At 37.8% G+C, this 17,646-nt stretch overlaps 1 protein-coding gene across 1 annotated transcript in view; it reads left to right on the plus strand.

Moving 5' to 3' along the window:
• The window catches only part of si:ch211-216b21.2 (heparan sulfate glucosamine 3-O-sulfotransferase 3A1), a 48,949-nt gene extending 32,070 nt beyond the window's left edge, over window positions 1–16,879 (plus strand). Inside the window, exon 2 of the mRNA XM_052112928.1 lies at window positions 14,659–16,879. Within this exon, the coding sequence (XP_051968888.1) occupies window positions 14,659–15,280 (622 nt within the window). The 3' untranslated portion in view covers window positions 15,281–16,879. The remainder of the gene's footprint in view (window positions 1–14,658) is intronic.
• The last annotated feature ends 767 nt before the right edge of the window (window positions 16,880–17,646 follow it).

A 17,646-nucleotide genomic window follows, 5' to 3' on the forward strand; every position in this document is an offset into this window, starting at 1 on the left:
CTCGGCATTAAGTTCAGGTGTCTTATTGCTCTCAAGCTTTCGAGATATTTGAGAGAGAGAGTTTAAGAGAGAGAAAGGGAGATGTGTGAAGTAAGAAGCAGAACCTACAATCTTGTCACTGTACGCAGTGTCTGTAAATCCTCTGACTTAAAACTCACTGCGACTCAGAAACAAGTGGGTCAGAAAGACATTAAAAAGCAATGCAGATGCCATGTTGAAGTGTGTTTTCCAACTCACACCAAAACCCTGAGCATCACAGACTACTACTCACACTTAAACCGGAAATGCGTCAAAACTAAATGAAATGGCTATTTTTAAATGTATCTCCATTACATTTTATAGTTTCTATAATTAAAATATGCCTTGTATAGTAAAGCTATTAATAATTATAGCATAAAAAGAATAATTATTATTTAATTAAATTATTATTTTACTTTTTGTTTTCATCTTACAAGATGAAGATGAATATGTAGGCTACATTACCTGTGAATTTATTTGTATTTTTTTTACTGTGAATTCTCCTGGTATTTTTTACATTAATATCTGCTGAAACAGACATTTCGTTTATATGTGTGCATATATAACAACATTATTATGAATGCACAAGGTGTCAAGCAATTTTGAAATATCAAGCACACATTTTGCATCGAATATGAAATACAAACATTGAGAATATGAGAATAAATCAATATAGTCTACAAACAGGTAAAAGCAGTGTAAGTCTATCAATCAGAATTTTGTACGATACACTCAAGGTTGATTTGTGCACATTTTTTGGTTGTTGTTTTAGAAGAGAAAAATAATAATTAGGGCTGGGAAATTTAAAGACTTAACATATTGCACCCTCGACTCAACTGTGCAACCTAGCACAGAAACTGATTGTGTGCCGCAGTGCATGCTGATTAATTTCGTGTGATTTACTGTACAGAGAATGAAGACTTCACCCACAAGCGGTGAACTGAAAACACTCACTCACTTTCATCTGAACCAGTGTCAAAAGCGAAACCACGTGAGGGAGACCCAGCATGTGCGCAATAGCCTGAGAAAATATAAGTTTTGAGATTTTAAACTTCAGCAAATTAAATTTCAGCATTCAGTATCTGTATGTATAGTATCTAATAATGTGTTGGCAATGTACACTTAAGTTTATCTTGCCAAGAAAGTTTTATATGAATCTGCTTATTTGATCCTATTATCCAAAATTGCTTGACACGTAGGAGTGGTGGTGTAGTGGGCTAAAGCACATAACTGTTAATCAGAAAGTTCCCGGTTCGATCCCCAAATCCACCACCATTGTGTACATGAGCAAGGCACTTAACTCCAGGTTGCTCTGGGGGGATTGTCCCTGTAATAAGTGCACTGTAAGTCGTTTTGGATAAAAGCGTCTGCCAAATGCACACATATAAATGTTATTTAAAAACATCCACTGTAAAATGCCAGAATATTTAGTCCAAATTGTAATTACAACACGTCCACTGATTTTATGGCATGTACACATATACTTGTATCAAAGATGAATACCTTTAAAAAATTTGTCTAATTTACTCTATCCACCAAAAACAAAAACAGAACACTTTAACAAATGCAAATTTAAATAAAATAAATTATGACTAACTTAATTTCTGAGACAAGGTATAAAGTAAATATATTTATGATAATTTTTTAATGTTTGTTGTAATGAATTATGTACCATAATTTAATTGTGATTAATCACAGAAAACTGTGTTTAAAACATTTGATCAATTCACAGACCTCATAATAATAAAGATATTAATATTAATAAGTTTAATTTATATAGTGCGTTTCCAGAGCTCACTTATGAGTGTGTGTGTGATTGGGTGAATGGGACAAAGTGTAAAGTGCTTTGGTTACCGCTAAGGTTAAAAAAGGCGCTATATAAGTGCAGACCATTTACCATTTTTACCATAATTACCTTAATCGGTGATGTGGGTATAAATGTGGTTAACTTTAACAGATGGACAGATTCAACATTAACACAGACATTTTAAGAAGTGGAATATGTATATGATATAGTTTATGTCTATATAGTTAAAGTTAATGTCACTCTTGACAAGATCAAGATGTTAGCACGACCATCCGATTTGAAATCATTCGTTCATAAGGTTTATAGTAGTATTTTTGACTTCACAGACTCATAATTTCGTTGGATATGCTTAACATGTTGCTTTATTGTTGTGCTTCTTGGATAATCAGTCAAACCAGTATTTAATCTATTATTCGGATGAATTTGTTATTCGTATTGAAGTCATTATTCAATATATATATATGCCTTTCTGAATACAACAAGCCAAGTAAGCCAGTTTCAGACTTAAAGACATGGGCTATCACATTCCAGGGCATAGACACACTCATAGCAATCTATCTCTGCGGTAGTAACCCTTGCTGTTTGGTCTGTTTCTGTGACTACAGCATGGTGGAGAATCAGTACTATCAATCCACAAATGTCTTCAGCTACACTCAGCTCGTTTTAAGCTTTCACTTTCCAAACCACAGCCCAGTTTAGCTATCAAGAGGATCAGAGGAGTGGTCAGGGTTTCCCTCAAGGCGAATGCAACATTAATGGTTTCACATCTAGTAACGGAAGGCTATAACAGGGACAGACAAGATTCTGTGTGAGTGTGTGTGGACCGGTGGAATGAAGCGGATGAATGCTTGTTCATCCATGATGGCTGTGAGTGAGTTTTTTCCATTCCAGTCCACTTTTCTCTACAGTACGTGAGGGTGAATAATTCACAAGAAGGGTGCCACAGAGATATAGCTTATTTTTCCTCTCTTACACAATAAACTTGGAAGTTACTTAAGGCCTAGCGAGAGACAGAGAGATCCCTGCCATGCTTAAAATCCTGCTGATAAATTTATAAGAACAGACTGTAAAGCTATCTCTATAATTTCTTTTTTTACTAAATTGTGCCAAGGTGGTTGGTATAGAAAAATATAAATAGAAAAGGAAAAAAAAAACTTCCTCTGCCACTTCATGTGGAAATATAAGACTTAATAGTCCAAATTAAGTTGAATATATAGTGAATATTGTTTATTGTTATTATAGCGCTTTGTTGATTACTTTTTATTTCTGACATAATGAGATAAATTCTTGGCAAGGCTTACAGTGAAAAAAGTTTACGGTTGCCGATTATTTCCCCCTGGTCTTTCCCCGTTTGGCAGTGGTTTGAATAAAGTACAGTATGTGTGTGTGTCAGGTCTGGAAACTTTGCTCAAATGCCAAAATGAGATTTTATTGGATTACGGCAGGAGTTTAGATCACTGAGTGAATTAATACCATAAGGTGCTGGTGAAAAGTTCCTTGTGTGTGTGTGTGTGTGTGTTCTTGGAAATGTCATGAAATGAGGAATTTGTTTAAACTTTCATCTCCCTTATTTAGTCTGAATTAGAAATAGTCTCTATAGTTTTGCCCAGTTTTCTGAAAAGAAATTCAGAAAACCTGCAGGTTATGTGAGATTTCCCCACATAACCTGCAGCTATGCTCTATGAATCCAGCGTTTTTATACTAATTTAACTGTTTTATTCAAAACTCAATTTGAATTACCTTATTTTCTGGAAGGCTACATTTTGTAATTTTGAATTGTGAAATAAATGAAATCATATCATTTCTCCATTGCAAAACACACATATATATATATATACAGGTCCTTCTCAAAAATTTTAGCATATTGTGATAAAGGTCATTATTTTCCATAATGTAATGATAAAAATTAAACTTTCATATATTTTAGATTCATTGCACATCAACTGAAATATTTCAGGTCTTTTATTGTTTTAATACTGATGATTTTGGCATACAGCTCATGAAAACCCAAAATTCCTATTCCTAAAAATTAGCATATTTCATCCGACCAATAAAATAAGTGTTTTTAATACAAAAAAAGTCAACCTTCAAATAATTATGTTCAGTTATGCACTCAATACTTGGTCGGGAATCCTTTTGCAGAAATGACTGCTTTAGTGCGGCGTGGCATGGAGGCAATCAGCCTGTGGCACTGCTGAGGTGTTATGGAGGCCCAGGATGCTTCGATAGCGGTCTTAAGCTCATCCAGAGTGTTGGGTCTTGCGTCTCTCAACTTTCTCTTCACAATATCCCACAGATTCTCTATGGGGTTCAGATCAGGAGAGTTGGCAAGCCAATTGAGCACAGTAATACCATGGTCAGTAAACCATTTATCAGTGGTTTTGGCACTGTGAGCAGGTGCCAGGTTGTGCTGAAAAATGAAATCTTCATCTCCATAAAGCTTTTCAGCAGATGGAAGCATGAAGTGCTCCAAAATCTCCTGATAGCTAGCTGCATTGACCCTGCCCTTGATAAAACACAGTGGACCAACACCAGCAGCTGACATGGCACCCCAGACCATCACTGACTGTGGGTACTTGACACTGGACTTCAGGCATTTTGGCATTTCCTTCTCCCCAGTCTTCCTCCAGACTCTGGCACCTTGATTTCTGAATGACATGCAAAATTTGCTTTCATCCGAAAAAAGTACTTTGGACCACTGAGCAACAGTCCAGTGCTGCTTCTCTGTAGCCCAGGTCAGGCGCTTCTGCCGCTGTTTCTGGTTCAAAAGTGGCTTGACCTGGGGAATCGCGGCACCTGTAGCCCATTTCCTGCACACGCCTGTGCACGGTGGCTCTGGATGTTTCTACTCCAGACTCAGTCCACTGCTTCCGCAGGTCCCCCAAGGTCTGGAATCGGTCCTTCTCCACAATCTTCCTCAGGGTCCGGTCACCTCTTCTCGTTGTGCAGCGTTTTTTGCCACACTTTTTCCTTCGCACAGACTTCCTACTGAGGTGCCTTGATACAGCACTCTGGGAACAGCCTATTTTTTCAGAAATTTCTTTCTGTGTCTTACCCTCTTGCTTAAGGGTGTCAATGATGGTCTTCTGGACAGCAGTCAGGTCGGCAGTCTTACCCATGATTGCGGTTTTGAGAAATGAAACAGGCTGGGAGTTTTTAAAAGCCTCAGGAATCTTTTGCAGGTGTTTACAGTTAATTAGTTGATTCAGATGATTAGGTTAATAGCTCGTTTAGAGACCCTTTTCATGATATGCTAATTTTTTGAGATAGGAATTTTGGGTTTTCATGAGCTGTATGCCAAAATCATCAGTATTAAAACAATAAAAGACCTGAAATATTTCAGTTGGTGTGCAATGAATCTAAAATATATGAAAGTTTAATTTTTATCATTACATTATGGAAAATAATGACCTTTATCACAATATGCTAATATTTTGAGAAGGACCTGTATATATATATACACACATAATTCTCATGAGATCAGGCTGAAAAAAGCATGGTGATCACATTGTAATAATAATAATGGATAACTGTATATTATTGTACTTACTACATGGCCAGAGCTACAATGAACTAATTAATGTAAATTGTAGTTTAGAATCGTAAAAATATAGATTTTCTTAACGTGAGAAGCATGTTATTTAGGTTAGCATAAAACTTCCAGAAATGTTTATTTAACACAAAATATTGTTTTTCGTGGGGGTCAAATAATCTTGTCAAAAGGGCATACGGACATATGTTTTCTCCTAATATTTAATATCCTAATACTAATCACGTGATAAGGATGTTCAATTACTGTCTTTTAAAAATTTGTGCAAATTAACAACAAAGCAAATTATGATTTAAGTCAAATTTATTATGTGAGAACAACAAATATGAGATATGAGAGGCATGAAGCAATTACAACAAGCAATTCAGTTTAGCTGTTGATAGTCAAATGATCTGACTGCAGAATACCACAATTGACCAATAACAATGTAATAAGATACAATATACTATGAGGGCCCAATCTTTCAAAGCATCTGATTTGCTTAAAATTTTTTTCATTGCATGATGCACAAGCTTGGCTAATAGGGTGCAACCGTGTCATCCACTTTTTTAGCCGTCTTGGTTCCGAGAGGATTTTTACCAATCTTTTTTTGTCCTTAAGGATTTTAAAAAAAATCATTATTTGAACTCCTTCATTAAAGCGTTCTAAGCCATGAACTAAACCAACAAGCTATGGGGTGAAACACACCATTACAAACATTGTTTTTGCCCATTGCTTTAAAAATCAGACCAAAAGACGAATGTTCAAAACTGTGTGCTTTACATCTTTCATGAGGGAATGAGCTACAATCCAATGAAGCATTGCAAATGACTTAAAATATTAAAAAAATATATAAAACTATAGATTTTTTTTTAAGTTAAAAAACTTATTATAAGTATAGAACCAAAATATTTTGAGCATATTGCAAAGTATTCAGATACATACAAATAAACTGTATAAGTAGTTTGAGAACGTATCATGAATAGTGTAGTTCTTTACCATAAATTGCACTTTTAAACAACATTTTTGGAAGTTAAAATAATGCTGACTGGTGGCTTCAACAGGAGCATTAACCACCAATTAATGACTAAGTTGCTCACAGTAGATCTGTCTTTAAAGGTTTATAAGTTATCATTATTTATCTATAGAAAGGAAAAATGTGATTATTTTAGTTCTGAAACCAGACTTGCACTCTATTAAAACACACATCAATGTGCACAGACAGGTGTTGCTCTATGCCTGGAATGAAAAACCATAATGTTTGTTGAAGTCATTGTGAAAGATCACTTATTGGTTGATCAACACAATTTTCACCTCTATAATAATAGGTTAGGACCCTAAACTCTGTGGAAGGCTAATTACAAAAGCTCACACACTTTCAAACACATACACAAACAATACAGTTGATTACGATCCTTGTGCTTTGATCTCTCTCAACAGCCAGAGTCTACTTGATGGTTGAGTGATCTCAGAGTAGAAAAGAGTCTCATTCACCTGCTCTGCTGCCATCAGCATTAATTAACACTCACATACCTGTCAGAAACCAGAATGTCAATCACAGCTTTAGGACAGGTGAACCTTGTAGCTATGTACAGAACTGTACAGCACTTTTATTTAAGTTGTGTTACTTCCAAACACACAGACTCACACACAAAGACCTTGACAATAGTTGTAAATCCCAGACATACTCCTTTGACCTTAGTTGTAGTTCACTAGCTGGAAAATGACACGTGAGGAATGTGGTTAGAGAGAAAGAACGAGGCACAGAAAGCGACTGTCTGGCCAAAAGGCAAAAATATTGAGCCAATTAGATGGCGATTATCTGCTCTGGATAGCAGATATTTATGTGTGCTATACCTCTCTACTGGGACACATAAATCTACTACGGCGGTGTGGCCCATGTGCCCTTGTGCCTTTTGTGATTACCATCCATTTGACTCGCCGTACCCTCTGTCTCTCCTTGTTCGCCACATTTACGCCACAGCAGGGAGAAGTAAATCTAGTTTGAAGAGAGTTGCTTGGCAGCAGATAATTTGCATTATACACAAATGGGCATATGGACAGAATGCTTCAAGGAAAGGTTGAATTAATTTGTGTAATCTGCATAGTCCATGTTGGAAGGACTGTTTTGAGCTGTTTGAATGGTGTTTTGCTCAAAATGTATTGCACAGATTTTAAAGCGAATCTCACTAGCATCTCACTTTAATTTCACTAGCATCACCAAACGGAATTGCAAAAATAATATTTTTTCAAACAGATTTTCTAAACACTGCCCCTGTCTCTCATTGATCAACCAAACAGATAGTTACGCCCCAAACTCACACCATTGGTTGAGAAAACTGGATTGACAATTTTACAAACTAGAAAGTAAAAGTTGAGGAAATGATCACATAATTTAAAATTTTGGATAAACTATCCTTTTAACATAAAAAAATACATGCTTCAGCTTTAATTATAAATTATACATTACTGTTGTTTTATTGGCTTAATTTTGTGCATGCATTTCATAGCATGATCCAATTAATATATTATTTGCTTTATTGTTGAAATGCAAGACAATGCGTTTGGCCGTTATTCTTTGGATTTCGACTGGTTCATTTTGGACCTTGCAGTGAACCGGATGTGTTTAATGGCTGAGGCTTTCTGCCTGTATTAAATGCCTGAATGTGTGTACAGGGAGTCATATTCGTACCGCATGAAGAAGACATCAAAAGCTGCTCTGAAAGGGCTGTAAATAATGTGTGCTTGGATGCAAAGCTACTTCAAGTGTTACATAATTTGCACTGCCAATAAACATCTGTTAGACAAAGCCTCAATTTCCCTTGCCATGGGACGGAGGAAAATATTCTCCCTCCAGCATACTCCCATTTATATGGTTCCTATGAGAATGCTAAAGCTGTGAAAGCTGTCTGTCATGTGTTCTCTTTTCTTTCTCCCTCTGTCTTCCCAGGTCTCCCTTGTTTCCCTCTCTCTTGCTGATGTGTTTGAGACTTACAAGAATGCAAGAGTGTGTTTAACATTTAAACTCTCTAAGGGCTGTAATGTCTCTGAGAAATGGCCTCTGAGAAATGGCCTTGTGGTCTGACAGAAAGATTTATCTGAGATTGCTGGTCTTTTTCAAACAGTCATATCTTGAGACAAATTTTTTGTACTTAAAAAAGGAACGTTTTGATAACATGTATGTTACATTATGTTATAAACACTCTGTGAGCACAAAATATTTTGAGATGTGACAAAAAATTTCATGGTTTAATCATCTTTATTTTGGTCCAAACCCATTTGACTTTTCTTCAATGAAACACCAAACGAGATATTTACCAGAATGCTCACTCTGCTCTCTTTTATTATCATTAATTATTATCAAATTAGAATCATTAAATTAGCTCTCATCTAGTTCACGGGACCTCTTGCATCATGTAAACGCATTGGCATGTTCATGCTAGAACCAGAGTATGCTCAAAAAAATACTGAAGTTCAGTGATGTTTCCAACAGAGGAGGAGGAGGAACGCAATACAGAAGCTTCATTGGCTGCACTTCCGTGTATTTCACTTCTTGCGTGAACATGCCAACACACTTTCGTGACGCGAAAGGGCAATGTAAACTCGACCCTCTTGTGCATGTGCATAGGAGATCTGGCCAGAAGCAAATCTTAATAGTTAAAAAAACTTGCTTTGCTTTGTATGGTCATACAGAGCTGAGATGTTCTCCTAAATAATCTTTGTGTTCTGCTGAAGAACTAAAGTCATGCACATCTGTGATGGCATTGGGGTGAGTAAATAATGAGAGAATTGTAATTTTTGGCTGAAATATTTCTTTAAAAATAGTAAAAACTAATCTTGTATTTGATCAAAATTTGATCATAAATCATTATTACAACTCCTTTGGATTCTCCAAAACAACGGACACATGAAAACATTTGAAAAATACTATATTATTTTTTACAATCTTATGATACTATATTTAGACAGTGTCATGGTATTTTGGGTGATTACTTGGTGTTGCTAGTTGGTTGCTAGGGTATTACTAAATGGTTGTAAGATGGTTGATTACTGGCCCAAGTAAAAAGAAACCATCCCCATGTCTCTATGATATCCTGATCCCGAGATACAGTATGTGTGGTGACCTTTTCAATGGAAGTTTCTCTGTTTTTTTTTTCAGCCAGGCAGACATTTGTATTCTGATATTAGTATTATCATTATAATTTTGTTTTACTCAAAATGAGAGTTTATTGTACATCTACTGTAGAAGAAAAGTACCACTACTACTATATAGCTTGCACTCTTTCCGGATGAAATTATATTCTAAAATGCTTGTGTTTAGAGTGAAAAAAAGCTAATGGCAATGTTCATGTTTAAATTAAAAGAGAGGTGCTGTATATCTACTTTACTCTACTGGGTAATTTTTGACCTGAACAAAGTGGTTGTTTGGAATTTTCTCCAAAACAGAAGACAAAGGTTGGTTGAGGATTTGTATTCTGATCCTCTACTTTATGTTTCATTAAGAAAACACACACACACACCACAAATATTGCATTTACAACAAACAAGATGCATCTTATTAAATATGAATGGTGTCTCTGGACCGGACTCATGCCTATTTCATAAAGGAGGCAATGTTGTAATGTAATGGCAATGCGCTAGAAGGTTGTCCCCATCGACCCCATGAACTGAAGGAAATGTTGCTGCCACATCAGCATGAGGTTGGGTCCACCTGGCTGCTGGTTGTCTACCCATCAATAATTACTGTCACAACCTCACTGTCATCTCTGAGTACAAGTGAAGCTCACATTCTTTTCTCTGAGGGAAGATATGTGGCAAGTCAATCAGCACATTGTGGTCTACACATGAGCGAGACTGTCTATCAGCCCAGCTGCATAGCACGTACACGCTACCCATATTGAAAACTCCCAAATTCACTGGGCTCACATTCTTATCAAAGGGCAAGTATTTGTGTTGGCATTCGAGAAGAAATACAATTGCCAATGAAATAGAGGTGCCATTTTGAGAATTACTTGAAGGGCCCTCTAAAGCCGCTGACCCTAGCCGACTAATGCTATTACGGCCTTTAAACCACCACCAGAGTTAGGGGAGGCCATTTTTGTCAGAGTTTAAAACCCCAGTGGAGGGAGATAAATAATTGAGGGCTGCACACTGCACTTGGGCTGAATTTAAAGCGAACAACCCTTATGAGGCTCTAAATGGTGGAGTGGAGTGCAGTAAATCATTAATCCACTGCTTTTATCCTCTTTGGTTCAGGTCACTGTCCAGAAGGCATTGGAAAGCGGTGGAAAGAGAGAGCACGAGAGCAAGGGAGACAGACACTGTCATGGACAAATAGATTAGACTCTTTTTCTTCCTCTTAAACATCCGACAGAGCTAGAATGCAATGCAGAAAAAGCCTTAGAGATGAAGGGTAGAAGGCGGGGAAAACTGCAAGCCAAATGTTATGACTGCACCCGTTGGCTAGCTGGAGCTTTTGCTGCTTGTAGTGTAGACTAAATGGACTGCTATTTTTCTAAAGAGAACTGGGGACTTTGGGAGAATTTTTTTTTTATTTATCTAAAAAGCTAGCATAACAATACTTGGTTTGTAGTTCCATGAGCAAAAGTTAAAAAACTAAAATATCAGTCTTTGTTCTCATGGACAAGTATTCATTTAAAGTTCCAGTGTGCTTCCCAATGGAGAGCAACAATGCCCGCTCACTTTTTCAGCCATCTTGGTTCCAGAGGGTTTTTTTTTTTCATTATTATTTTTCCCATTTGGATCTCATCTCCTTCAAAGAAGAGTTCTAAATCATGAACTACAATCCCATCAAGCATTGCTTGTTTTGTATGCCTGTCTGTCGTTAAGTAACTCAACATACAACCATGATATTCTGTTAAAGATCGGGGTGTCGTGTTTTAAAGACTTTATATGGAATTATTACAACAAACAACTTCCGTTCCGTATTACAACAGATCGTTCATCCAACGGGGTCTCTATGGATTATTATACTGGCTGAAAAACACAGGAGGCAATGGAGGGAAAGGAGACAGAAGCAGGGTTGCTGGGCGGGCTTACAAACAAGGCTAAAGAGAGCACCTCACAAGCCTTGAACATTTTACTCACCAAAGCCAGATCGCTCAGCAACAAAATAGAAGAACTGGAGCTGATCATCGAGGCTCATAAAAGGGTGAAAGACTGCTCGATTATGATAATATCAGAGACCTGGCTCTACTCGGGGATCCCAGACGAGGCCATTGCGCAAGCAGGCCACTCAGCGCATCGGGCCGACAGGAACAGTGTGTCCGGTAAGAGCAAGGGCAGGGGGCTATGCATCTTCTCTAATAATAAGTGGTGTACAAATACTACCATCACAGACAGACACTGTTCACCACAATTAGATTACATAACACTTAGATGCTGTGGGAGTTCACGGTTGTTATTTTTATTGCTGTATATATCCCACCAAGTGTGAATACCAAGCTAGCACTGGTTGTTTTGTTGTCAGCCATTAACAAACTGCAGACTGCTTACCTTGATGGGATTTTTATCATAGCTGGAGATTTTAATCAAGCTAACCTGAAAACTGTCCTCCCTTCATTTTACCGGCATGTGACGTGTCCTATGAGAGGACAGAATGCTTTGGATCATGTTTGTAGTAATATAAGGGATCAATACAAAGTCACTACTCTCCCCCACCTGGGTCAGTCCGACCATCTATCCCTTTTTCTTACCCTTGTATACAAACCTCTCATCAGAAATATAAAGCCATCTGTGAAAATCATAAGGACTTGGCCTGAGGGGGCTTTCACCCAACTTCAGGAACTTTTTGAGCAAACTCACTGGGATTTTTTTTGCACAACAAAACATAGAAGAATACACATTTACTGTCCTGTCCTACCTACAGTTTTGCAATGATTATGTCACTTTTGAGAAACACATTAGATGTTATCGAACAACAAACCATGGATGACACGAGATATTAAGCTCTGGCTGAGAGACTGTGACTGGTAATGATGACCTGTATAGTACAGCCAGGTCCAACCTGAAGAGAGGCATCAAGGAGGCAAAAGCAGACCAGGCAGAAAATTGAATGACACTTCAGTAATGGTGACCCACGACGAGTATGGCTAGGTATCCAGCACCTCACAAACTACAAAGGCAGTAAAGACCCAACCACCACCAGCAACATTGACTCACTATCGGAAGAATTAAACCACTTCTTCACACGATTTGAAGTCATGATGGATGAGACCGGGTCTGCACTGCGACCATCTACTGACAGCCTGGCACCTTCTGTCACCACAACTGATGTCAGAAAAGTGCTCCGTAGTGTCAATCCCAGGAAGACTGCCGGCCCGGATGGTATTCCGTGGAGGGCATTCAGAGATTGTGCGAATCAGCTGGCGGAGGTATTTCATAGACTGTCTGGCTGGGGACCCATTACTCCTCCACTCTGAACAAATACAATAATTAAGTTTGCAAACGACACCACTGTTGTGGGACTAATATTAAATGGGGACGAGTCTGCCTAGAGGGAGGAGGTTGCTCAACTTTCAGAATGGTGCATCAATAACAATCCGACACTTAACACCTCCAAGACAAAGGAGCTCATTATTAATTTCAGAAACAGAAGGAGGAACCTGCCCCTCTGTACATCGGGGGAGAAATGGTGGAGAGGGTTACCACCTTTAACATTTTTGGCACACACATCTCCCAAGATCGCACATGGACTGTAAAAACAATATCTTTGGTGAAGAAGGCACAGCAGTGGCTGTACTTCCTGAGGACACTGAGGAAAACCAATCTGTTCCAGCAGTTTCTTGTGAATTTTTACCACAGTTCTGTCAAAAGCATACTAGCGTATGGCATCCTGGTGTGGTATGCTGGTTGCACTGTGGCTGAGAAAAAAGCTCTGCACGGAGTCATCAACTCAGCACAGAAAATCCCCAGCTCACAGTTGCCTTCACTTGAGGACATTTACAAAACCAGATGTTTATGTTGGGCCAGAAACATAATAAAGGACTCTTCTCACCCCGGCAACCACCTCTTCACTCTGCTGCCACCTGGAAGTCTTTTAAGTCACGCACCTCCAGACTCCAGAATAGTCTTTATTTGTTGTATGTATGTTTTCATATATGTGTGTACCACTGAGGAGAAGCACTACATTTCATTGTACAGTTGTGCAATGACAATAAAGGTATTCTAATTGTAAATGGCGTGAGCAAATTAAAAATTATATAAAAATGTAAAACTATTGATTACAAGTATATAAACAATAATTTTAACTTTATTGACTTTCTAATTGGTGGATCTTTATTTTCAGGATTCAGGAAAGGTAGTTCAGTTCTTCACCAGAAATTAATTTAATAAACACTTTTTTAACGAGTTGCATTAGCATGGATTGAAGCATACACCATCGATAAACATCCTCAGAGCTCACGTAAGGTCTGTCTTTAAAGGTTTAAATTCATCCTTATAAATCTATTTGCCTACAGAGAAAATTTATGGGATTTTTTCTTCTTCACTACTTCAGAGTCTATTTCCTTCCCAACAAAGGTCCAAACAATGAAAGGTCTAAAATTAACTTTCTGTTCCAGGAGACAATTTATATGGCTATGAAATTATATATACAATGTGCCTTAAATACGTGTGTCTTTTCTGTCTAATGAAGAGAATCGGCAATAGTAGATACTCATTAACTGATTCTCTAGTACATCATAAAACACACCTTTTCCTCTAATAGGCTATATGTCACTTTAGATTATTCATTTCTTAGTGTTAATGGCTATGTTTATAATTATACAAATTTTTTAGAGTTCATGTGGAACTAATTATGGGTCAAGATCTGGACTTCAGATCACAAATTTGTGAGCTTTGTTGAAGGCAGTTGACAGAAACTGTTGATTTTATATGCAAATAATTTGTCTTTGTAGCTCAAGTCTGCCTAAAGAGAAATATGAATGATGCAAAGAAAATAGTCAAACATAAGATAGAAAGTATCTAGAGTGATATTGGGTCCATTGGTTTAATGGAGTATTGTTATATCACTCACATGACCCTCTGCAACAATAAGATCCTCTCAGAAAAGCAATCTCCCATTCAGAGGTTAGCAGAGGTCAGCTTTAAGAACAACTCTGAGTGTTGGATGCTGTTTTGAAGCTAGAGCACAAAGCTTGTTAGAGTACGATGCTGTGTTGCGTATAACAGATCAAAAGTAGAAGTTTAGAAACATGGACAAACAAGTCTTTGTAATTCAATACTGTCAGAATGGCATATGTACTTCCAAACTTATATCTCTCCTTTTTGTCTTATACTATAGGGACCTGATGCCTAAGACCCTAGAGGGCCAGATCACAATGGAGAAAACACCAAGCTACTTTGTGACCCGTGAAGCTCCAGCTCGAGTCTATGCCATGTCCCATGACACTAAGCTGATTGTGGTGGTTCGGGACCCCGTCACCCGAGCCATCTCTGATTACACACAAACATTGTCCAAGAAGCCTGACATTCCCACTTTTGAGAGCCTGACATTCAAAAACAGGACTACAGGGTTGATAGACACCTCGTGGAGCGCCATTCAAATCGGCATCTATGCCAAGCACCTGGACAACTGGCTGCAGTTCTTCCCCATGGGTCAGATTCTGTTTGTGAGTGGAGAACGAATGATCAGCGACCCGGCCGGAGAACTGGGCCGTGTACAGGACTTCCTGGGACTCAAGAGGATCATCACAGACAAACACTTCTACTTCAACCAGACCAAGGGCTTCCCTTGTCTCAAGAAGGCTGAAGGCAGCAGTAAGCCCCACTGCCTAGGCAAAACCAAAGGAAGGACCCACCCAAACATTAACTCTGAGGTAGTGCAGAGACTTAAAGATTTCTACAGACCGTTCAATATGAAGTTCTACCAGATGACAGGCAGGAAATTTGGCTGGGATGACTGACAACACTTGAACAATGGGGTAACACTATAAACCTTGAGAAAGACCCTGAATTATTGGAAAACCTTTCCCGGTCTACAAGGGAGAACCAGGCTTACTGTGACCTCACCAGCAACAGGAATATGTACCTACCCATAATAACAGCTTATGTTTCTACAAAATACCTAAAAGTGGTCCAATAAGGATATGGAGAAAATATAATAAATAAGTGTGCAAATCCAACCCAAGTTGTATACTGAATGATGCAGAACACAATGCAACCAATGCAGGCAAATCTAAACTCAGAAACCTTGCTAGTTTTAGAGGGGTTTTGGGTACTTGTGGAAACCAGCTAAAGCTGTAGACCAGTTTAGGCAGGATAGGAGAACATCTTAAAAATCCAAATTTTATTCAAAACTTTTGACATTTTGAACTCTAGGTCTTCATCTAAATGGAGAAAATGGAGATAGAAACATTGCATTGGTTGAATGAAATTTTGAGTTAAGATAATAGTGCATGGAAACGTTTTCCCAGTCTGATTATGGACATTTTTGTAATTTCAATATGTTACAGAGAAGCACTGCTAACCCAAAGCTCAGGGCTTTCTCATACATAAAACCTGGAACTATGCAACAATGTTCAGTGGGATTGTGAACTGTGAATTATCCACTGTCTGTCTAGGGTTTGGAGATCAAATCAGACATTCTGCCATATTTAATGTAAAAAAGAAGTAGCTGCTTATATACCTTTACAATTATCTTGAAGAAAATATAAAATAAGTGTATTTTTTGGAAATGTATTTATTTTAAAATATGTACACATATACAGTTTATCTATTTTGAATAATATTCACTATTTCCTCGCTTCCCTTTTTTTGATGTGTGGAGGATGGACGATTTCTTTTGTATTTTGAACCTTGTAACACAAATGCCTTTACTTAAACTCTTAATTTGGTCTGCATTTGACTATGTAAAGGTACTCAAGATGTTTGTTTTTTTAATTATTATTATTGGAGATTTTTAGTTGGGATACAAGATTTCAAAGTTATCTTGATGTATCTTATATCAATGGATCAAAGACCGGAATAGGACCCCAATGTGGTAAGCATACAGAATCACTTTCCCCTAGGTTTGGGTTTTAGGTTGCAAAAAAAAATATATATATTTTTCAAGAGTCAGAGAGAGATTCTAAGAGAAAGACTTTGTTACAAAGCAGCACCATGTTTCCAAAAGACACTCATTAATCAGTGTTGCTCAATTTTAAAGGTGGTGTGTGTCATTTTAGGTATTTTCTCCTATCCCAGCTTAATATGAAGATAAACATTTTTAACAAAGCCATTCGTAGGTTGATTTCCCCAAACAGTGCAACACGATGTTTGTTTGAACATTCTAAACAGCCTGACAAAGCAACAGTGGCTTTGCTTTCCAACCAATGAATCAATTGGGAAATCTATTTGAAATAAGTCTTTATTTTGCATTTTTATTTGGTGATGCTGTAGTGGCGCAGAAATCACACACTTCACCTTTATGTTCAGAGGGAGCAATAACAAATATTTTTTTGCAATATTATCAGTCATGTTATGCAGTTAAAATTATTTAAATAAAATTTTAATTATGGGTTTTATTAAAGCACATTTTTAATAAAATGAAAAACATGTTTTAAAAGAATAACATGGAGTGACTTTATTTAATTCCTACATCAATATGAGCAAAACACAGACTCTATCAGTCATATTATTTCTCACACCCTTAGCACTTAGTTAATGCAACACAAATTAAATGAAAAAATAAATAATCAAATGTACACTGTGCAATGTGGCTCAAGCAGGGCTAAAGACTGGCAGACAAGCAGTCCTCATCCCAGTGCTTCCCAGACCCTGGCTGCTCTCCTATCTGTCAAACTCCATCCAGTCTCATTGTCTTAGCTTATCTCTTTGCCTCCTCCATGCCAGGCGGTTGCAGGATGCTCCAAGGGCCCCAGAAGATGGTCCTCATTGTGGGTTTATTATTTTTTGGATTGTGCATAAGCCTTTTGGGACTTTGGTTTTCAGCGAGTGAAGAGGCTAATTTGGCTGGTTAACAGCTTTCTATTCAGCACCACTGGAAACTGACATGACAAAGTGGATATTTGGATGATTCACAGGCACTAGCAACCACAGCAACTGATTGGAGGAATTCGATTTTTTTACCCAACCCTTATCTGTCTCTCTCTCTCTCTGTCCTTCTCGCTAACCCTCCCATTTTCTTGAGTTTATCAGTTGCAACTGTCTCTGCTTTAAGGCAGCCACTAGCACAAGCTATCCACCCATCTGTTTTTCTTTTCCTCTTTCCTTGGCTTTGTTTGTTTTAATTTTCACAAGGAATCTCTCAATGGCCTCTGTGCTCCCCCGA

Source organism: Xyrauchen texanus, chromosome 40 (assembly GCF_025860055.1).
Source record: "Xyrauchen texanus isolate HMW12.3.18 chromosome 40, RBS_HiC_50CHRs, whole genome shotgun sequence".
Taxonomy (NCBI): Eukaryota; Metazoa; Chordata; class Actinopteri; order Cypriniformes; family Catostomidae; genus Xyrauchen; species Xyrauchen texanus.